The sequence below is a fragment of the Ascaphus truei genome, chromosome 2, assembly GCF_040206685.1.
Source record: "Ascaphus truei isolate aAscTru1 chromosome 2, aAscTru1.hap1, whole genome shotgun sequence".
Taxonomy (NCBI): domain Eukaryota; kingdom Metazoa; phylum Chordata; class Amphibia; order Anura; family Ascaphidae; genus Ascaphus; species Ascaphus truei.
Genome location: NC_134484.1, coordinates 357,791,136 through 357,815,041, shown reverse-complemented (window position 1 = coordinate 357,815,041; position 23,906 = coordinate 357,791,136). Strand labels below are relative to the sequence as shown.

General features: G+C 43.0%; 1 protein-coding gene across 2 annotated transcripts in view; it reads right to left on the bottom strand.

Moving 5' to 3' along the window:
* KCNH8 (potassium voltage-gated channel subfamily H member 8) overlaps positions 1-23,906 on the bottom strand; it is a 672,749-nt gene that overhangs the window by 234,951 nt on the left and 413,892 nt on the right. For both annotated transcript variants that reach the window (XM_075586916.1, XM_075586915.1), the window contains exon 8: positions 14,242-14,439. In XM_075586916.1, the coding sequence (XP_075443031.1) occupies positions 14,242-14,439 (198 nt within the window). The remainder of the gene's footprint in view (positions 1-14,241; positions 14,440-23,906) is intronic.

Below are 23,906 nucleotides of genomic sequence, written 5' to 3'. Positions count from 1 at the left end.
GGATCGGGAGTGTTTTAATGATCCTGTTGAGTTCTCGCATGTATTTTTTAGTTGGATCCTCCTGCAGTTGGGTGTAGTACTTTGAATCAGAGAGTTGCCTGTGTGCTTCCCGCAGGTAGTCTGTGGTGTTCATTATGACCACTGCTCCTCCCTTGTCTGCAGGTTTGATTGTTATGTTGCGGTTGGCCTTTAGCGATTCTATGGCTCTCCTCTCCATCAGTGTCAGATTATATGTTTGTTTCCTTACTTTGTCCAGGATGGTGGTTTTGGCGCTGTGTCTGAAGCTTTCAATGTACCGGTCCAATGTGGGGTTGCGCCCAGTTTGTGGGATCCAGTTGGATTTTTGCTTCTCCCTGCTCATGTGCAGCGGCTCTCCTTCTGCAGTGTTGGCATAATCTTGGTTGTGTCTGTTGTGGAAGAACTCCTTAAGACGCAGCCTTCTGAAGAATTCTTCCAGGTCACTGCACAGCTCAATCTTGTCCATAGGCTTGGTAGGGCAGAATGTGAGACCCTTTGATAATACTGAGGACTCTGCTTGATTAGGTGTGTAATCTGAGAGGTTAACAGTGCAGTCCTGCTCTTGGTGACTGTCAATGTTTGTATTATTAGTTGTTGTGCTGGCTGCTGCAGAGTATCTCATTCTTAGCCTCAGTCTGTGCAGTTTCTTTTCCTTATTGCTAATAAGACCCTTCAGGAGTTTTTCATGGAATGTTTGGAGTCCTCTCCATGTGTCTGTGTTTATTTCTCCTGTCTCCAGAATGCAGTCTATCATCTCTTTTGTCTTTCTCCTGTTGCTGTAACAGATGCTGATCAGATGGTTCCTTAATCTTTCTGAGTTCCTGGTGCACAGTTGTTGGGAGAATTTTGTGTTGTATGTGGTGGCAAGTGGGTTTTTGAGGACGAGTCTTTTTGGGATCAGATGCTCCTTCTTGCATTTGCTGAGGAAGATGATATCGCTGTCTAGTTGTGCCTGTTTTTTCAGTAAATCCTTTAGCTTCATTTGAGTGCGGTACAATGTGGTTTCTTCCATATTTTCATGTAGAGGTATCAGTACCGTGTTAGCCGAGCTTCAATAATCAAAAAAATAAATAGATGATACCGTTCTGTGGCTAACGAAATGCTTTTATTTGTGCGAGCTTTCGAGATACACTGATCTCTTCTTCCGGCGATGTTACAATGAATGAAGCAAAAGGTAAACTTAAAAACAGTGTCTCTTGGAATGTTATCTGTGCTGTTCCTTCCCCTGGTGTGGATGTGTTTTATGGCTAGAGGTGTCAAAAGGTTACTGTGAAAGCAAGTTAAGAAAGAGTGTGTATGTGTATCAGTGTGAATAAAAATGAATGGAGAGCCCACAGTATAAACAGTGCTTTACACAAGGTGTGTGTGGAGTGGGACTGGATATAAATGGTGTGGGTGGGTGTGGAAATGTGAGAGTTAGTAGCACAACTAAAAGTGTGTGTGGATACTTAGTGGTCCCTATTGGTGTATAGGGATGGAAAAACAAGGAGTATTAGTATGTGTGAGAGACAGCTGTGTGTGCAAACATATAGCACAGTATGTACAGACATGGCCTTTAGCGCTTATGGGACGAGCGTTCACTACTGTCAGTAATGACTCATAAAATTTCGATCTCTGTTTAGGCCACTGCTAAGTGTCCCGAACAGTTGCATAAATTTGTATTCATGCAACCGTCTCTCTTTCGGGGTTTTAAGATTACCTTTGAGTATGGCAACCCTCAGATTGTTCATCTGATGGCCAGAGTCAGAGAAATGTTCGCCAACAGGACTGTCTCTTGTACCGCGTGTGATGCTGTGGCGATGCAGGTTCATTCTCTTGTTTAGCCCCTGCCCTGTCTCACCTATGTAGTAGCAGCCCCCTGGGTATTTCATGCACATGATGAGGTACACGACATTGCTGGAAGAACAGGTGAACCTTCCTCTGATTTTGTATTCCCGATTCCTGTGTGGTATTTGTATTGTGTCCGCTGTGTAGAGCATTGCGCAGGTTTTGCATCTTGGGTCCTGGCATGGTTTTGTCCCGCATTCAGTTGTACTGCTGAATACTTTACTCCTCACCATAATATTCTTGAGATTATGGGCTTGTCTGTATGATAATAAGGGTGCTTCAGGGAAGACCTGTTGCAGTCTTGTATCTTCCTGGAGGATGGGTTGTAGTTTCCTGGCGATCTTGCGTAGGGCTCCTAGGTGTGGGTTATATGTGACCACCAAAGGTACCTTGTCGCTTGTCTCCTTCTGTTTGTATTCAAGGAGATCACTTCTTGGTATTCTGGTGGCTTTGTGAATTTGCTGGTCTACAATTCTGTGGTTATATCCACGGTTTATAAAGTCTGATCGCAAGGCTTTAATCCGCTGGTCTCTGTCTGCTGTGTCGGAGCATATCCGGTTGTATCGTATGGCTTGACTGTAGATGGTTGCATGTTTGGTGTGTGTCGGGTGGAAGCTGTTGTCCCTCAAATAGCTGGCTCTGTCTGTAGGTTTGCGGTATACAGAGGTCTGTAGTTGGTTGTTCTTTATAGTAATGGTGGTGTCTAGGAAATATATATATATATATATATAAAAACAAAACACAAAAAAGTGCAAGCTCCATAGCGCGTAACTGTGTGCAATAAGGGTGAATTTATTAAAGGAAAGTGTCCCTAGGAGATACACTTACAAAAAGTTAAAATAACATAAACATTGGAGAGAATCTGTATGGGGCGTCATCTACAGGAGTGGGGGGGTGGGGGTGGGGGGTCCGATCGTGATACTGTGCACCTGGTGTGGTTGCTTCTGACTCCTGCCACGAGTCCTGGAGTGTTTCAGCGTCTCCAATGCTCAAAATGCTTCCTTGTGTGATGCAGTGTTGGAAGTACCGGCAGAGCAGCTGAAGAAAGAACACAGGACCTCCTACCACACGTCCGTCTAATATGACGTCACCTCGTCTCTACGCGTTTCATCACTTTACAATGAAGTAGCTCTAGAGTGCTGATATGCATTTGGGTAATAATAAAGTTATGTATCTAATAATACAATATGTATATGGCAATAGTGACTACCAATAGTGTGTTCTAAATAGTTAACGTATACCCTAAAAAAAGGGAAAGAGAGGTGCAAGCTCCATAGCGTGATTCTGTAATAATACATTTAATAAAGCAGAAAAGAAGAGAACTCTCTTGGACATGAACTCACAAGAGAACAGAGAAAGGGCATGTAAGAGATAAATCTCTATCATTGCGACGTCACCGGTTGGAGTATACAGTGGGTCAGGTAACCAGTACACAAGAAGTCCCCAGTCAGAGATTGCTGGATAATGAAAGATAGTCCTCACGCTGCAAAAGTCCCAGGTAATGTAGAAACACTCCAGAACACTGCTGGAAAGGTGCCAGAGAGCGGGCTGTGTTCAAAGGATCTTCACCGCATGCAGTAAGCACAAAAACGGGGGATGCCTTTACACAGCAGGAGAAATAACCCGAGACCGGCAGGTAGCAGAGGGTGATAGCATGTATTCGCTTCCTCGTGCACCCACAGACACCTCTGATGCAAAGAGAGAGAGACCGATTCTGTCTGCTCTCTCTGTGCAGCTTTTCAAGACTAATGAAGTTGGTGTAACCCATGTCCCCCCCCCCCCCCGGTCGCAGATTGGACCTCTAGGGTGTAGTGAGGGCTGGCTACATGTACTATGGTGGTGCATACCTGCTTGGAACAGGAGGGCCTGAGTCTCCCGCGTTGGTGTGGGGGATGACAGGGCCAGGCTTCTGGGGTATATCCAAAAAACAAAACTGTGCGCTACTACCTAACTACCTATAAAGTGTAAATGTATAAATATATACAGTGCGTGACTATACCATCAATTTAGTGAGAAATTTTAAATTAAACCACAACTCCCACAGTGAGATAATTATACATTAAATAATAAGTGCCACATAACCGTGTTGGGGATAATGGCGTCTGCAGCTGTAAACGCAGGGGTGGCTCAGCACCCCACACACACAAAGAGAATGGAAACAAAAGAAAACAGCGCACAACGCCAAATAGTGAAGCAAATTCAACAATATATTATAGAATTAAAAAGGGGGTAATATATCTGCGTACATGAAAAAAGTTGGTAAAAGGCATGTAGTGTGTATCACACTGTTTACCACTCGGCAGCTGTTAACTGTAGAATCGGGTGCTTGCTTCTGGGGTATATGCCTTCATCTTTAGTGGTGGTGGTGCAGCGCCTCCATTCTCTGGCGAAAACTAGGGTATAGGTTGAAATCTTCCCAGAGAAAGCCCTGGTCCCAAGGCGAGAGATTCCAATCTCACACACACAGTCTTTTGTATAAAAGCAGCAATGTCTTTATTGTCCTTTTAACAGTGATACAGCACACAGCAGCAGTTCATATGCACCGCAGCAGTTCATATACAGCAGGCTTCCAAATGTAACTGAACTATTTCTCCACTCCTCTCCTCCAGGCTGTACCCTAGCAAGATGTTTGGGGCTTCAATACCCCTACCTCCACCCAAGGGTAGGCCCTCTGGTGAGGTTAGATCTCCCCCCTCACCCCAATCTGCAGGGTGAGGGGCATTGGTCCACCGCACTTAGTGCTATCAGCTCTACTCAGTATGGCGGAGTGTCTTCTCTTCTGTCTCCTTGAAACTCCCAGACCATGCTCTCTCTGCTCCAGCACTCTCCGCTCTCACAACTCCAACAGACTGACACTTCCCACAGACTCAACCAGACACACACAGGAGCAGCCCACTAAATAGATACAGCCCTGCCCCTCATGATGTCAGCAGGACCTCCCCTCTGTCTCAGGCCTGCCACAGAGTCAGGGGCCTACCTCTATCACAGCAAGGCAGGGCTTGGTGGGGGGAAAAACCATGATTACTACTGGCGCCTGCCCTTAACAGGGCTTACTCCAGTAGGAGAAGGAGAAGGATAGGTAGCCCACTATTTCTTACAGGGGCTACATTGGATTTAAACAGCAGAGTCCCATTCAGAAGCAGGGACCCCTGCTGTGTTAATCCTGATGGACCATTAGTCTGACTGCAGTTAATGTGCGAGCAGGCAGTGGTCAGGCTGCTACCATCTGCAGTATCCTGGAGGAATACTCGACAATATATCTGACTACATCTGTACTTACAGTAGCCTCTTATTATAGTAACTTTCAAGCTTTCAGTTCTCTTTAGAGATGTAGTAACAAATGATGAATGCTCTCTTTTGTGATATTTCATATATAATAAAAATCTATTCGGACAACTATATTATTTATTCTATGTACTTTATAAAGTATTGTACAAGATACTCATAGGTTAGATACATAGAAATCAGTTAGGATAATGTAATTTCCCCCCCACAATTTGTCAGTTGTAGGTTTCAATCACACCTTAAATAAATGATGGTGGAAATAAAATGACAAAAACCCTCCACCGTATAGCATACAGTGAATAACAATATCACTTGTGAGCCCACTCACATGTATCAGACAGGTCTGCAACCCTCCTATTCCCCATTATCTCCTAGCATACACTGCTTCCACTGCAGCGAGGGATTCTGGGAAATGACATGCAATGAGTGCTGTGCAGAAAAGCCGTGAAATACGCCAGGCATAAGATTATAGAGGTCCATGTCAAACTGGATTTGAAGCAAAGGTGACACTGTGCTCATTTGCTCATTTGCATGTCATTTCTCAGAATCCATTGCTGCAGTGGAAGCACTGTATGCTAGGAGATAACAGGGTTACAGACCTGTCTGAGACATGTTAATGATATTTTCATTTGCTCAATTGTAGGTGTGTCATTTAAAAAAGCAGTACAGCATACTGTTTATAGTGGCATATTCATCAATCACAGGCAATGGTTAGTATATCAAATCCAGTGTTAACCTTTATTCATGTCAATGGGAGCTGCTTCTGGATCGTGCACACTCACACATACAGTACCTGCGCTTTATGAATCTGCTCCCTTATTTTTCGTTTCTATTCCCTTTTAAAAACATGTTAGTTTCCACTTTCCTATCCTAAGAATCTATTAATGTACTGTATTGGATCCCACCATACTCATTGGATGACTTCTACATGCAAATCCTTTTTTCTTTTTTTTTAACATGTGACAACAAAACAGAAGAACCACATACTCCCATAGTTTAATCCAGTTTAAATGATAATACAATGTATAGTATAGAGGTATAAATACCATGCATTCCTATGTTGCAAAAATTAAAACAGCTTATCAGCTTATTAGGATAAAATGCATGTGGGCTTCTGTGTGCTTTAGCTGATTCAAAGTCTGTGCTGCTGCTTTGGCATTGACTTCACCCCATCCTCTGTCACGTGATTGCTCTGACACTGACGCTTTGACATAGCGTTAAATACTTCCTATGCTTTTTGTCTCGTTTGACAACTACATAAATGCATAAAGCACATAGAAGCGGTTTTGTTTTTTTCCCTAATCGGCAGATAAGCTCTTTTAACATTGTAACATGGGAGTGCATGGTGTTTATGGCTTTATACATTTTATTATCATATAAACTGGATAATACTATGGGAGTATGAGCTTCTTTAGTTTTGTTGTCATAGGTATTCATCTGAATTTAGTCTTTGTCCGGTGAAGCGGCATATTCCATGACTGATCATTTTTTAAGAGTTTTGGCAAAAATCATAACCCATTGTGCTTGTTTACTGGATTCTTGGTCTGGGACTCATCCTGTTTTGATTCTGACTATACTTTATGTTTCCATTTTTTGGACTTTTATTAATTATGTATAGAAAGGTCTGCTATCTTGTGCTCAGGAGAGATCTTTCTAAGAGTCTTATTACTTGTATGTAGAATGGGGATAAATCATCTGAGGTCCAATATTTTTAACACACCTTAGCAGGGTCTTGGAGGAATCGATATGGTAGTCTTATCTCCTCGTATAGACCCAAACAAGGATGGTGTGAAGTAATGCCATGTAATTGCCAAGCCGCTTATCTGCAGCAGTATGGAGTCCTCATAGTCCCCAGTCGCGTGCCTCCAGGGGGTCTATTCTAGTAGCTTCCATAACCAACTCGTCATGGATTTTGGGCAGCTATCGCAACATTTTGCTAGGTAGCTATTCAGAAAGCCTGAGAAAAGTGTGTGGGGAATGCATTTTCTCACAATTTCTGGCTCCTTGCCAAAAACATTGTATGGGAGCTAGCGAGAAGCCCAAACTCACATTTGTTATAAAATCGTGCTATTTTATTAGCCGTGATAATCTCATTGGGGCTCTGGAATTGCGATTTTATCAAATATTCTTTTTGAGAGAGGAACTTAGAAAAAAATGCATTTTTCCTGCATCAGATTGATGTTGGGGTTCTCAAAAGCTGATACACATTAATACCAGCACCAGAACCCCCCCGTCATCAATCTGATGCAGGAAAAATGCATTTACAGGCAGCTTCATTACCTTAGAATCTAATCGCAAAGGCAATGAAGGGCCATGTTTATTGTTGGTAGCGGGGTAGGTGAAGGTGGTATTTGGCCCATGGTGGGTGTTTAGGCCTTGCGGGGGGGGGGGGTTGCAGGAGGAGTTAACCACTTCATTACATTAGTGTTTAATACTGTTAAGTAATGAAGGGGTTAACCCCTCCAGTTACCAACCCGGATGTATAAACACCCACATGGGCCACATACCACCTTCACCCACCCCCACTACACACAATAAACATTAAAACAAAATACAAACACAATACTAGCCATTACACCCATTCATTTCCAGTGTGGTTACCTATGCCCTCAATGAGAGCAAAGATAACCCCCTATGCTAAGGAATAGGCAGCCCCTCTACCACCAAAAACCATAACATTACAGTACAATAATGGGCAAAATTACTATTATCCAGATCTGGATAACAGTGCTGAGAATAAGCGTAAAATTTGCCCATTCAAAATAAAATATTAACCAGTCAGCATAAAGTAAATAAAAATTCTACTTACCCCTGGCAGAATAAGGTCACCCTCACCACTGATCTCCACGTCCATGTCCTCCGTTGGCAGGAATACAACAATAAAAAATACAATCTAATGGCCCTTAAGCCCTTAATCACCATTGCGGGAATTAACCGCTAAAGTAATAAAGGGGTTAACCCCCCTCCCCCACTACCCACCCGGGCACCTAACCACCCACCCCCGGGCAACTATCCCCACCCTCTACCCATTAATTGGCACAGTGGTACATCATGTCCATATAATATGGGCATATTAAGCCACTATAGCAGTCAATGGGCAACCTAAAAATTTGCAACAGCACTAAAAAGACACAACTATTAGAAAAATACCCAAGCACCTAAACAACAGAAGAATAAAATTAATCTAACACCAAAACACCACAATAATAAAATTAATATAATACCAAAACACCATAATAATAAAATAAATCTAACACCTAAACACTATAACAATAAAATAAATCTAACCCATAACCAATAGAAAAATAAAAGAAATGCAACTCCTAACCAACAGAACAATGAAATAAATTAAATGCCTAAACAATCCTAACATTTTATAAAAACAAGCCCTACAAATACATAACAATTTACTCAAAAAATAAACAGAAATACAAAACTTAACAATTAATTCAAAACAACCATTTGCCAACAAATTAATTGCCTGTCACTGTATTTATCTATATCCTAAAAGGCACATATAAATACATTAGCAGTCAATGGGCAAGGAAAAATTTAAAAAAGAAAAATACAATAAAAAAACATGAAAAATTTAAATTACATACAGTACATTCAATGTTTTACTTACCTCTTAGAAGTCTTCACCCTACAAATCCTGTCGTATTTGGAAGCTCTCAATTAGTGATGCCATATTCCGAGATCTTCAGCAATGCTCCATGAAAAAGCTCAGTGACAGCGAAACGTGCGTTGAAAGGAGGGAAGTCCGCTGACATCATCATGAACCAGAACTCTGTGTACCGCTGATGCAGACAGAGTTTGGCAATGAGCCAGAGAGTCAGCTGTTTGCTGTCAGCGTGGGAGCTCCAAACACAGTGCTGTACCACTAATATATTGAACACGCTGAACTGAGGGAAGAGCTATTACTACTCTCCCCTTCTCTGACTTGCTATTAGGATCAAATCTGATTAAGGGCTTGCTGTACTATAACACAAGGGCTGCACCAATGTGGAGTGATAGAACAAAACTATCTTACATACGGATCACCAACTTCCTATCCCGTCTGTCCACTGTTATCCTTTACAACAGGGCACATATGTAATAAGCTCCACACCGGTACTAGCCTGTATTTAACAACCTGTCCCTTCTAGTAAGACAACATTGTCAGGGAGGCCGGCTATACTAGAACCTAAGGGGTATACTTATGCAGAGCCAGAGAATAACCATTCCAGATATAGGGATTACCTACCTTCCTATCACTTCCATCCACTGTTAACCTTTATAACTGGGCACGTTTGTACAAAGCTCTGCATCAGTATTAGCCTGTGTGGCGGGGAAGGGGTTAACTGGGCTTATAATAAAGTTCAGGCCCACTTGGTTAACCCTGACCCATGTGTTAGGGTCTTAGAGTGTCAGCTCTGAGACCCAGATGTCAAAAATGTATTACTGCAACTGTATACTGATTTTGCGACATTAAAGAATGATGTGATTTTATTTCCTCTCCGGGGATGCTGGGATCGGGAGATTTCTAGGCTGTAAGTTTCAGGGTGGGTTTGGCGGAGAAAGTCTTTGCAGAATGTGTCTATGTAGCGGGGTTCCGGGTTATGGGATACCCCAAAAGTTATATACGGAGATTGAGTGATATCCTCTGATACTGCTAAGCGCATTACTCCGCCAACCTTGTACCCTGAAAATGCTCTTACAACTCACTGCCAGAGTCCCTGTTGCAGCATCTTCCAGACAAGGTAAATGGGTATGCAGGGGTTAAAAGATATCTGCAGGTATACACAGAGTCCTGAGTATAGCATGGGGCTCCCCAGTATAGCAGAGGTACCCCCATACTGTACATGCCCAGGTATCCTCAGCCTAGAGTAGGGGTTCAGGAAGGTGCTCACGCTAAGGTTATGAAGCTGAGCAGATTTGCAGTGTTTAAAAGTATGTTTCTAATGTGTGCCAGGAATGAGGCTAGTGATTTGTAGAGGATATACACTCACTCCATGCATGACACCAGAATAGGAACTCATAACTTTTTGCATGCAGCAGACAGGACCCCACATCTTTTATTAAACGGGAATAGTTTAATATGTATAGATATTGCTGACCTGTATATGAGCTTAGGGCTTTCTAAGTTATAGACTCTGGAAGGCACAGATGGTTACTAGGCTCAGCTCCGTTGTGTCTGTCCAGGGGACATACTTGAAAGGGCTCAGAGATGCCTAGGTGTGAGGCCATATGGGCCCTGCCATTATTATAGAGACCCATATCCTGGCATGAAACAAGGCAACCTAACACCCTTTGCTAAACAGCCAGCCGCTGTGGAGCCTCGCACCGTGGGGGGGGGAGAAGGGGCAGAGGGGGCTATTTCACCTGTCCGGGGAAAAGGCTCAGGGGTGGGAAACCCTGTATGAGTGTTTTAGATTGGTCGTTCTGCGTTTGATAAGGTTTTTTGATTGGGCTGCAGGTTTTCTGGGACCTGGACACCAGAGATTTGAAAAGCCCTGACACAGGTCTGATTCTTTTGTTCTAAGAGTTCCATCTAAGAATTTCATCAGTTCCATCTTGTGTGATTCACCTGAGATTCAGTCCCATTGGAGAAGTGGCCTGGAATATTTTGCTGTGTGTTTGCAATTAGGAAAGATTAGTTTGTTATCCCAGTTTTCCAAAGTAAGTGTGTCTTTTTACTGTATTTTTGTGTAACATAGTTGTGTGCGTTCATTGGGTGAATAAACGCAATTTATTTTTATCTCTCTGCTTGCTCAATCAATGATCCCGGTAATTAAAAGGTGTAAAAGTGGTAATAAGCTGGTCCTCCCGTGACAGCCTGCATGTAACAGCCTTTCCCATTCTAACAAGACAATACTGGCATGTTAGCTGTCATTAAGGTTGGCGGATCAGAGTTATATACATCAGGGCTTTTGCACCCCTAGAATCTGATTTTAATTCACTATCCACCTCCTTAGGGTTTCCTAATACTATCTTGCATAGATATACAGCTCTACAATTAGTGCTCCATTAAGACCACAGCTGTTTATCTGTAGCCAAGCATAATCTAATTTCACTACCCGAGACATCTATGTAGGATTATTTCACCTACAGTACTATAAGATTTTTTTCTCTACTCGTAAAAGAGCCTACTAAGCCAATATTGTGAACCTAAGCCAATATGGTGAACCTAAGCCAATATGGTGAACCGAATCAGTTCATGAGTTCTTACATTTTCCACCAAAGATTGCAATAGCTGGTTCCAGTAAATAATATTGGTAAAAATTCTGGTACAAGACTCCCACACCAAGACTTCCGGCAATATCTGGGATTCATAACACAGTGGACCCTACCTCCATTGTTATACACTTTACAGTGTTTTTTTAAAAATCATTTTGCCCACAATTTTTGAGTTTTTGGATTAATAAAATTATTTGAATGAATTCATTAGTATCATACTACGTTATAGGGGCATAGAAAATAACTTTCTTCCCAATGTACTAAACTTAGCGCTTTACATCTATCCCTGAGTTCCACATAGATACCATCTATTCTGATCTGAGAGTGCATGTTACTTGAGTTTCTATCATCTCCCTATCTTCTAGGGGGGCACCTCTCTTTCTAACATATGCATTAACCTAGTGCACCCAGATCATGCTAAATACTAGACGAGCGGATGGTTCTCTCTATTGATTGCTCTATGTGTGTGCTGTTGTTATTTTTTAGGTTGCCCATTGACTGCTATAGTGGCTTATCTTGCCCATATTATATGGTCATGATGTACCACTGTGCCAAACAGTGGGTAGAGGGTGGGGATAATTTCCGGGGGTGGGAGGTTAGGCCGCCTGGGTGGGTAGTGGGGGAAGGGTGTTTAACCCCTTAATTACTTTACGTGATTAAGGGTTTAGGGGCCATTAGATAGTTTTTTTTAATTGTTGTGTTCCTGTCAATGGAGGACATAGACATGGAGATCGGTGATGAGGAGGACCTTCATCCAATAGAGAGGAATGATCTGGCACACAATCAATTAAGCACTATAATGTCACCTGCCAGGGCCCACGGACCAAGGGGGGTCATCCTGTCAAGTCCCCAAGTGGTATCAAGGTAAAGAGAAAAGTCCAGGCCTACGGTCTTATCACAAAGTAGAAACTTTAATCCAGCATAAATCCAACGTTTCGACTGCACACAGGCAGCCTTTGTCAAGGTGAGAGCTGATACTAAACAATGCTAAAAAACCTTAAATACCCCTTATACTTACCTATCTAATTGCTACCAGGTGAGGAATTCCTATCGGGGCCTGAAACTCAGGAAGCAAGGGGTCCCCAGAACTGAAATCAGTGCGGTTCTGCTCCACAGAACCCCTGCTCAGGCACACTACTGTAGTATTAAAATTTTAATACAAACACTGTGAAAGCCTGGCAGCTGTGCAGGGAGAGGCAGCTCTCTCTGTGCAGCTCAGATTGCGAGAAACTCACAGGAGAACGTAGGAAAAATCTCAGATTTCTGATATGCCACATGGTTTGAGAGGGGTTCAGATTCTTTCTGAATGCCGGAATAACTCAATTGACAAACTGTTTGGCGGGAACATGCCAGACCTTGCGATGTAGCAGCAAACTCATCAAACCTACTAGCATAGACCCCCAGGATGGGGTACAATTATGAAAATAGAGCAAGGAAGGTCCATAGCAACAGCGGTAAAAATCGAAACCAAAAATATTTTACACAGGAGCCCAGGTGATAGCAAAAAGATGCAATACGACTTTATTGAGACATATACAAATAAAGCAGTCTCAGAGTAGAGAGCCTCCCACGCATTTCACACCATTGTGGCACTTTCTCAAAAAGTGATAGAAAGCGCCACTATTGCTTGAAACACATGGGAGGCTCTCTACTCTTAGACTACTTTATTTATATGTCTCAATAAAGCCACATTGCATCTTTTTGCTATCCCGTGTAAAATATTTTTGGATTGGATTTCTACCACTGTTGCTCTGGACCTTCCTTGCTCTATTTTATTAATTATGATTTACTTTTGTGTGCCTATTTCTGATTTTTGCCCCAAACAATTATTGAGTTACTTAATTTGTATTTTTTTTTACTCTTTCATATTGTTTATTGTATTGTTTGATTTTTTTGGTATTTTTTCACACTTATTTTGTATATATATATATATATATATATATACACATATATATATATATATACACATATAATCACATATCAACTGTTTGAACCACATATTATTATAAGGTAGCACAGATTTCTTTGTTTTTTATTTTTAAAACATAACCTCTTGCTATAGCATATCTAATTAAAAGGAAAATGTGCCATTTACTTATTTCTGCTCGTAACTTCTTTACACACTTTACAATTAACATCAGTTATAATGTGTGATACTTTTTTAGTTTTGAATTGTGTTTCCATTTTCCAGTCCTAAAGCAACTTTTGTTTAATAGGGTATGATTACAGAAAGGCTGATCAGGATCTCAGTCACACAACGGACATTGAGTCAATGGTAAAGTTTGCCTTCCTTGTGAAGTCCAATATTATGATGGCTATCCCAATCACACTGTTAGATCATCAAATATAGTAACCCTCTAAAATCTTTAGTCGTTTTCTATACCCTTGATAAAACTATCTTCACTGTCAGCATTTATGATGATCTTCAACATGGATGCCTTCTGACTTTGCTGCCTCTACCAACAAGGCACTAAGGCACGAAGTCAGCCTCTTCATGAGTTGGGTTGCTCACACCTGCCTTCTCTGTTTATAAGGTTTAAATTCCCCCCTCTCGTTGCATGTGCAAGGTACTTCCTACCTTGTCTTCTGCTGGAGGTCTTGTTAATGTTTGGCCTACCTCAGACCCCTATATGTCAACAGACTACTGTGCCTCTCTCTCCAGCCCTGACCCCAAAACTGTGACCGCGACTATCTTACTATCTTACCTGACTACAGAACCGGACCTCAGTATTCTACCGATTCAGGATTTAGATCCCAGGTACGGAGTGATCTCTCCTCCCAACCTCTGCCTAGTGGGTCCATCTCATTGACAGTACAAAGCCACATACGCAGCTGTAACAGCTTTGAATTGTAGTCCTAACAGATAATGTAAACTTTTAAAATTAAAACACATACCTCCAATCAACATTATACAAATAGAGAAGATTTTTTCTGCATCCGTGTTAGCCGAAACATTTCCAAATCCAACACTGGTTAGGCTGCTCAGTGTAAAATAAAGGGAAGCAATGTAGGTACTTCTGATAGTAGGACCTCCTTGTGTATTATTGCTATAAAATGGAGACTCCAGTCGTTTTCCCAGCTCATGAAGCCAACCTGGTTAAAGATAGCATGGAAAAAAGGACACATATTTAGTATGTAATTTTAGAGGCTTTAACATGAAAAATACCACACATTAATATGCATATACAGTACTGTAGGTAATATTTTTTTGGAACATACACATCTTTATCAGAAAATATACATGTTAAAATACATAACATAGTATTTATTAGCACATAGCATTCTCTTCAAGTTTCTTTCATGTCACATACTGTAGTTAACACAGGAGCACAACTATATATATGCCAGAATAAACCATGTGAATTATACCACAATTATTCAATAATTTTGTATAATCTACAGCTGAAAATCTTAGACAAACAGTGTTTTCAGAAGAAAATTCCAGTTCTTTATTATTAAAATAATATATACTGTATTTAGCACAGATTGACTACAGAGACTAACAAAGGAGGAATAATGCTGAATCCTCGAGACCCATCTTTCCGTCTGCTCAGCTAGAATTTGTGGGCCGCACCATCCCATGACATCACAGCTGCAGTCAGAGAGAAGCAGGAAGGGAGAGTCCGTTTGCTGGGGACCAGGGATGTCTTCCTCTCTTTAACAAATATGCTCCTTGTGATAATCCAAATGACCCTACGCATTTCATTCTATTATAGAGCTTCATCAGTGATAAACCTGTGTAGTCAATCTACTGTATGCCTGATATCTGACTTGCTGTAAGTGCATTACTAATTCTTGTATCCATTTTAAAACAAACGTCTTTGCACTATCTTTGCCTCTCTCTTTCTTCCACATATTGTAGGTTCTGTGAACCCTCTTAAATATGAATTGCACGTTGATTACGAGATCCATCAAGTGATTGTATTTCTATATGCCTGCAAAACTCTTGGAACACGTGAGTGGGATACCCCCTAGTTGTTTTTTTATTTTTTTCAATTTTTGTTCAAAGTGTTTTTGATTCTCTGCACTATATTTTGATTTTTTTTTACTTTCCTATCCCCAGGTAGTCTAGCACTTTGCCTATTCTACTGAAATACTTTTGATACTTGAAAACATAATTTCCACGCAGAGCTGCATTTCTACTAGAGATACTAAATATCATTTATATATATTTTTTTAATATTTTAAATTGTATTTTATATTAATACACACACTATTTCACTATAAGTCACAGTGTAACTTATGACCTTCGTATATTTTATTTTTTTCACAAGTACATTTTTGCGCTTGTTGTTTTCTGCACTCATCTTTCTATTTTCTTTGCCAAGAAAATGTGCCCTATCATTGTTTCTTAGCTTCTAGAACCATCTCGTATAATACCTGAAAACCTAATTAACAACAAAAGTGCAAAATAAAAGGCATTTATCTCATGAGGTACTGTAAAAAAAAAAAAAAAGGCAGACAGAATTAATTCAAACTTTTTCATCATCCTTTTAATGGGGATAAACATTAAAGAAAAGCTGAGATAAAGGACAATGCTGCCACAATGGAATGCCCATCAGCGTAAATCAGTAAGTAGATGTAAGTACTGGACCTAATCAGCCGGAACCTAGGATGACTAAACTCATTCTGTTATACAAACCCTACTGGAAGTTAATATGTTTAAGTAAAACATTAGTCTCCATTAAATGTGCTGATTAGTGATGTGTAAACGTTAGTGCACCTTTGTAAACATGATATACTGTATGTCAGACATCAGTTAATTTTCTTCAACAGACGTCAACATTTGCAAAAAAAAATGGCAAGTTCTTTATCAGCAATTAAACTTCGCCACAAGAAGTCCATCAAAAAAAATTGTATCAAAGTTGCTTAATAATAAATTTTCTCATACTTTCTGCAAACTATGTATAGGACGTCACGTACTGTAAGTGAGTAGCCAAATGTATCTCTGTGATTTTAGACAATCTTTGTGGTTGTCTGAGACCAGGAAATTCTATACACCAAATTAGCAACTTTTTTCATACTAGAAAGTGCTGATACACTACGGGAAAATGTCATGACTTTGTTTAAAAAAACTGCTCTTTTGTTTTAAACAGTTGGTGTATTGAATAGTAGGCAAAAAAGCAGGGTTGGCTGTGCACAGCATGTGCAGTTAACACAGGACTGGATGCAAGGCCATAGCGTACAAAAAGCATGTATTGAGCAAAGACTAAATAAAAAGGGTATGATCCTCTATCTGTAACGTGTTTTGTGCCGTCCCTTGCACTTTGTCAAAGAGTGATTATGTCATACACAGACCGCAAGATATGTTTACCACTTAATCTTAAAAAAAACTATGTATATTCTTAAAACATTTTTAAACAGTCAATATTTATATCATTGTGTCCGCCACTAGAAGACTTTTTGATGCACTGATTTGGAGATTTATTTCCTTACAAAATGTCTTGGTGTATTGACTCAAACTGACATTTTTCAAATAAGAAAAAGACAGCTGCATATTGTATAGAGGCTAACAATACCAAACATGGTAGAAGTGAGCGGAAGTAGAGAAAAAAAAAGCACCTTTAAGTTGAGCCATGTGGATTTCTCATTTAAAACAATGTTTATTGATATTTGACTAACTAAATATAGGAAACAGAAAAAAAAAAAAAAAAAGGATTGGGCATTTAAAAAAGTTCCATAATGTTTGAGAAATTCCACTCCGTATTACAATAAAGCTGCCCGAAGCAAAAGGTGACATTGTGTGCTCATTTGTATGTCATTTCCCAGAATCCCTTGCTGCAGTAGAAGCACTAATTGCTAGGAGATAACAGTGAAAAGCAGGATTGCAGACCTGTCTGAGGCTACGGCCCCACTGCACGCGCCGGTGCACCCGCCTTGCGTCCTGGTGGCACGTGCACAGCACTTCACCGCGATCTGCGGTCTGTAGGGAGCTTTTTAGGCATGGGGACGTGGCCAAATTGGGTTGGGTGGGCGCAGCCATGATGGGGGGCGGGGGGGGGGGGCGCTGCCATGACACACGCACAAAGCAGCTCACAGCACTGCAGCAGCCCCACACACACAAAACACCCAAAATGGCACTCTCCAGGCAGGCAAAATGTAAGAAATTAAAGCAGATAGCAATATTATAATATATATAAATATAAATAACTATAATAAATAGATATAATAATAAATAATAAATAACTATAATGAATAGATATAATAATAAATAAATAACTATAATAAATAGATATAATAATAAATACAAGAAATAATAAATGAAATAAAATAAAGCTAGCAGCAAGCAACCGACAAGCTGCAGGGTTTAAAGCAATAACTGCTGTATCTGCAAACACATTTTTTCCCTCTTCCTGTTTTGAAAAATATGTGCTCCCATTGGCTAGCACTAGCTGGCATATGATTGGTTGATGGGATCCAGTCTGTGATTGGGTCCCTGGCGCACCATGTGACGCATCGCCGCATGGAATAACAAACCTGTTGTGGCTCCTGCTGGCTGATGCATCACATTACGCAGTGAGCCAGGGAGCGAGGAGGGACCAGGGACAGACAGGAAGAAGGTAAGGGGGTGGTCAGAGGCGTGCCTGGCTGCGCACGCTGCTGGCTATAATGGGGATGTAGCCCTAGACATGTGAATATGCTCACAAGACATTTTTTTATTTATTATAGACTTCTACTGTGTTTGTTCTGAATTAACTATCACATAGTATTTAAATTGTTAAACATTATTTTTTTCACCCAAGACTTCTATTTTGGAATATTAACCATTCTATAAGAGACGAAGAGAGACAAAGGACTAGTGCCATAAAGAAATAGTGAGACGAGAGGAAGAGAAAGCTAGAAATCTTCCTTTAGCAGCACTATTATATGAATGTTTCTGTACAAGACGTTGTTGTTTCATTTGCTGTTTATTTACAGATCCACAATGCAGTGTCTTGTAAAGATTTCTACCTTTCACTGTGACTACTGTACATGTAGAAGAATTGAGATCCATGTCACCATTCAAAGCCAGCACCTAATACCAGAAAATCCCATCTATTCATCAAACATCAAACTTTTCCTTTACTGAGAAGAGAGAAACAAAGAAAAAGAAAAAAAGAGGGGGAGGAGGGGAAACATTATTTTAATAAGGGCTTCTTTTTCTTATGTTTTGAATCTGCCATCTTAATTTCCTTCAAATTCTAGAGCACAGAACCAAGTCACATTTCATATTAGCCCCCTTTTCACCTTGCTGAACAATTTGTATACTCATTTATCCTTATTAGATAACCATCTCACTGGGATATATTTCTATCCACAGGCCACACTCACTCTGCTCTCAGTCAGATACAGCATGTATCCAATCCCCAATCTCCAATGAGAAACCCAGTTCCTTTCCTTTGCAATAACATACCTTATGTAGCCATGTCTAGGATTGGTGTACATATCTCTTTCTCATGTTGGCAGTAACCCTGGTAAGTGTGCAGGATTGCCAGCAACAATCAATCATGAGGTTTGCCCTCACACCCTGGTGAGGTGTCATATGTCCCCAAAGGAAGTGACAACATGCAGTGTGTTCCCACTTAGTGATACAGAGCATGTTTGTTCTCTGGGGGGGTGATATAAGACACAGCACTGCCTAAAGTTAGGAGTTCAGTTTCCTGTTGTTGTGCTGCTCTGCTCACTGAGAGGCACGTGAAGGTCTGCAACATTGTTGCAGTGTCTCCTGCTAGCTGTGAGTCAGTGAGCATACGCAGCAGAGTTACAGGAGCTGAGAGAGACAAAGCAGCTCAAGAGAGGAGCTTACAGCAGCCAGAGAAGCTGGGGAATCTCTTTAAGAGTAGAGGTGGAAAGCAGATCTATTAGGATAAGGGACCTTCCTAATGGAGTGCTGCAAGGAGATGAGTGGCTGAGCTGCTAGCTGTGAGGGGCAGCTTGCCCATACCAACCATCAATAAAGATGCCCTGTTCGAATATACCTCCACTGTGTGAGTGTGAAGTTACTCAGCAGTGGATGGCACCACCAAGAAGGAGTTCCTCACCAGGACCATCTCCCTGCGGAAGCATAGATCCTGATGAGGTGGAGGCGCTGCACATGAAGTAAGTTGGACTCGCACACACTACCTCAGCTGCCTGTCTGGATGACATCCCCTAATACCATCAAGCGGGAGACTCAGGAGTCCTGTTGCCTACAGGTGCACCACCAGACACGAACATGTAATGGGGACTGGTTAGACTACCCGGGCCAATGTGAGATTGGGGGGGGAATACCCGTTACAATTGGAGGCGCTGCTGAGAGTCCTGTTAACAGGACAGGCTTTTGCTAGGCACACAATAGGAAACAGGGAGAGTGTCTGCTGCCACTCTGTGCTGGAAAGGGAAAATCTAGGGGTAGTCAGGAGAACGAAAAACCTCGCAAAGCACGCCCTAGACTGACCTAAGGGGTTAGTGAGTCTGGAGACGGGGGCTATAGCTGTCCTAGTCACCTTGAGGTAGCGCTAGGGGTAGGATGCCTGAAGGGATAGCCTGTTAACGTGGTCAGGAATTCTGGAGAGGATCTGCACTAGGCTAGCCAACAGTAGGTAGACGCCCAAGTACTGCATGGAAGAGTACTCTAGTCCATTCCAGATCACTTACCAAAGGGAGCACAGACTGGGAGGAAGGAGATACAGCAGACACAGAAAGAGTGAGCCTAGCCTGAGGTAGTGCAAACACGAGTCAAATCTACGTTAGGTACACAAGGTGGTGCACAAGGCATGTTTATTGTACGGATGTGGTAGCTGCCCCGCAGAGCGGAGCTCCACGTACAGGAAATCAGTGTTCAACGATCAAGAGAGACCTGTCGGAATGGAGGATCTGCACAGAGCAGGAGGTCCAGGATGGCGGGGAGAGAGAACCGTAGGAATGGAGGATCTGCATAGAGCAGAAGGTCCAGGATTGCGGTCAGAGGAAAAACACGCATATGAACTGTGCGTGGACGAAGAACAAGCTACAGAAGAGACTTTTGTGAGTTTGTTGTGGAATGGCGTGAAAGCCGTGGCTGAGCCGTGTTTATCATGTTTTTGTTCTCGGGATGATACCCCTGAGAATAATGAGCATGACAGTGTTATCCGATGGGAGGAACGAAATGGACTTTGTTATACCCCAATTGACAAACAGCCAGACGTTGCCTCAAATGGGAAAAAGGACAATCCTTACCAAAATGGCGGTTCCCGCGTTCCCGGGACACCGCGTGGGCCAGTTGCAGAAAATGCTGCAAATGCTAAGATTGCAGAAAGTTGGCCGGGATTGGCGCCAAAGGAAAAACCCCACCCTGCGGGGAAGTTTGGCGCGAAAGCTGGAGCCGCGCCCTCAGGGACTGTGACGGACTCAGAGCCCCTCCCCGGTGATGTGAGTGACTCAGCGCAGAGCCAGAACCACTCCCTTATAGAGCATGCCCCTCCTTTACAGTCCACCAGGGGGAGCAAGCTCAGTGAACAGCGATCAGCACCTGCTGTTCATACTAAAGACAGTACAGAATGCAGAGAAGCACACCCGCAGTTGTATGGAGCCTGGCGATACAAAGGGGGGAAAATATCCTTTCTGGTGTGCCCGTGTCTACAAAAGAAATTGAACCTGACTGGTGGTATGAACTTTAACCATGTTGTGTTACCCATAAAATACCGGGTGGCCTGGGTGAATGGAGAGGGGTGCATAAGATGTGCTTGTGACCAGTGTGAATTCCCAGGTGACAAACCGAACTGGGGTCCCAAGTGTGCCTGCTGTGGGGCACAGTTTCTAGAGCCTGTGCTGCTGCAGGCTACGGAACAGAAAGAACCATCGGCGGAGAAGAGCGCGACCACAGTGGAGGTACCGGAGCACGCCAGCTTCGTACCAACAACCACTGGTTGTATCGCAGAAGAACCCGGTGACTACCTTGCGGAAGATCCGATCGTGATATCCTCCGAGGAAGAGGTGGAAGTCTCGTCGGTGGTGATGAGCCTACCGGCGGACCACTACAGCGGTGCTGGAAAAGAACCGGCATTTACCTGTGTCGCGGCGGAGCGGAGTCTCGTGTTGCCGGTGCAGAACCAACCCGAGAGGCGGAGTCCCATGGCCGTGGTGACTTACAGCGCGGAAGGAGGAGAAGATTCCATCCCGAGCCGACGGAGCGGTGAGATACATCCTTACCCTCCACAGGCGCCGGTGGTGGCAACGGCGGAGACGGGCCTGGTCCAGGCCCGAACGGAGCAGAGAGCAGAACCATCACTTATGGCGGTGGATGTCGTTCTGGAGGAAGAGGTTCCGGTTGGGAACCCAACGCAAGATGGCGGCGAGTCCAGCGAGAGGGCCGTGTCCTCTCGGCCAAGCAGCTGTACCAGGTTTCCTGGGTCCGAGAAGAGCCAGCAGGCCCTGCGGAAGCCTGGAAGTAAGGAGGCGAGTGAACCGGAGTGCCAGTCCGATGGTACCGGGCAAGGTAGCGAGAAGTTGCGGGTCGTAGCCCCGCGTATGCCGACAGTGTTTCCCTATGCCCAACCCCCGGCCATAGTTAAAACCCCTGTCCCTGTCACTTTTTCCTATGGGTCCCAGTCTAGCCAAGGGTTGTCTGGGGCGTCCCGAGTCACTTTTGAAGAATGGACTGGGGGAAATCTGGACTGTGGTGACTGCTTTACATCCGATGAGGGATCGGGGAGGAAAATGGCTATGCAAAGGATGTTATACAGCCCTAATGATGACAATTGTACGGTTGTGGTGGGGTGTGATTCTAAGAGCATTGGGTCAAATTTTGGTTCTCCAGGAACTTTGGGAGTTTCATCTGGGGATTTGGGTAATGTTGCTCATATGGTGCCTATTGCCCGGGGAACCCCCTATGTGCCCTCACTGTCAGAAAGAGGTATTAGGGATCGCCAAAAGTGGTTACTTTATTTTCACCATCCATGGGAGGGAGAAAGTAAGTTCGAAATGGGGTCCCCTGATGAGGATAGGGGATATGCCACTGATGAGGAGGAAGGATCAGGGGAAGAAGATTGGGATCCTGGCGGGTTAGACGAGAAGTGGTGTAGTCAAGAGGGGATAGTCTACATCTCCAGGAGATGCCTGAGGGAGGTGTATGGGCATGATCCTCTCAGTCCACTAGCATCCAAGCCAGAGTTATGGGCTGATTGTGGGTGTCCAGTATGTCACCCAGAGTGTTACCGCATTGATACTCTTAGCCCAGTGGACCATGCTGTACGCAAGCCACCTTAAGAGGGTATAGGGGTACCAGTAATGGATACTACAGCAGGGGGTAATTCTGGTTGTTACACATCTACGTTAGGATGTGTCTGTTATTATGGTTATAAGAAAAGATATGTACTGTAATGTGTTGTTATGTTTTGCAGTGCTACCTGAAGGAAGGTTCCGCAAATTTAGGTCCCAAGCGAGGACGTTGGGGTTCCACCAGGGGGAGAATGTAGCCATGTCTAGGATTGGTGTACATATCTCTTTCTCATGTTGGCAGTAACCCTGGTAAGTGTGCAGGATTGCCAGCAACAATCAATCATGAGGTTTGCCCTCACACCCTGGTGAGGTGTCATATGTCCCCAAAGGAAGTGACAACATGCAGTGTGTTCCCACTTAGTGATACAGAGCATGTTTGTTCTCTGGGGGGGTGATATAAGACACAGCACTGCCTAAAGTTAGGAGTTCAGTTTCCTGTTGTTGTGCTGCTCTGCTCACTGAGAGGCACGTGAAGGTCTGCAACATTGTTGCAGTGTCTCCTGCTAGCTGTGAGTCAGTGAGCATACGCAGCAGAGTTACAGGAGCTGAGAGAGACAAAGCAGCTCAAGAGAGGAGCTTACAGCAGCCAGAGAAGCTGGGGAATCTCTTTAAGAGTAGAGGTGGAAAGCAGATCTATTAGGATAAGGGACCTTCCTAATGGAGTGCTGCAAGGAGATGAGTGGCTGAGCTGCTAGCTGTGAGGGGCAGCTTGCCCATACCAACCATCAATAAAGATGCCCTGTTCGAATATACCTCCACTGTGTGAGTGTGAAGTTACTCAGCAGTGGATGGCACCACCAAGAAGGAGTTCCTCACCAGGACCATCTCCCTGCGGAAGCATAGATCCTGATGAGGTGGAGGCGCTGCACATGAAGTAAGTTGGACTCGCACACACTACCTCAGCTGCCTGTCTGGATGACATCCCCTAATACCATCAAGCGGGAGACTCAGGAGTCCTGTTGCCTACAGGTGCACCACCAGACACGAACATGTAATGGGGACTGGTTAGACTACCCGGGCCAATGTGAGATTGGGGGGGGAATACCCGTTACACTTAATTTAGAATAATTTTCCTCCGAGCTTAAGGATAACAAACTGTAAATCAGAGAAATCCTCACCTTCCTCACAGATGGTTCTGACACATGATTTCAAACCAAGATCGGAAAACATTTGAACTCAAAATGATAATACACTTTTGACACTAACACAAGAGGACTTCATGTTGATACTGGGTTTTTAACCCACTACCATAATTTTTTTGTAATGTTTCTCCCTGTCTCTCTGTGAATTTTACAATTAACCCCTTCCTCCCCACCCCCTCGGCATTACCACCGCCCTTCCCC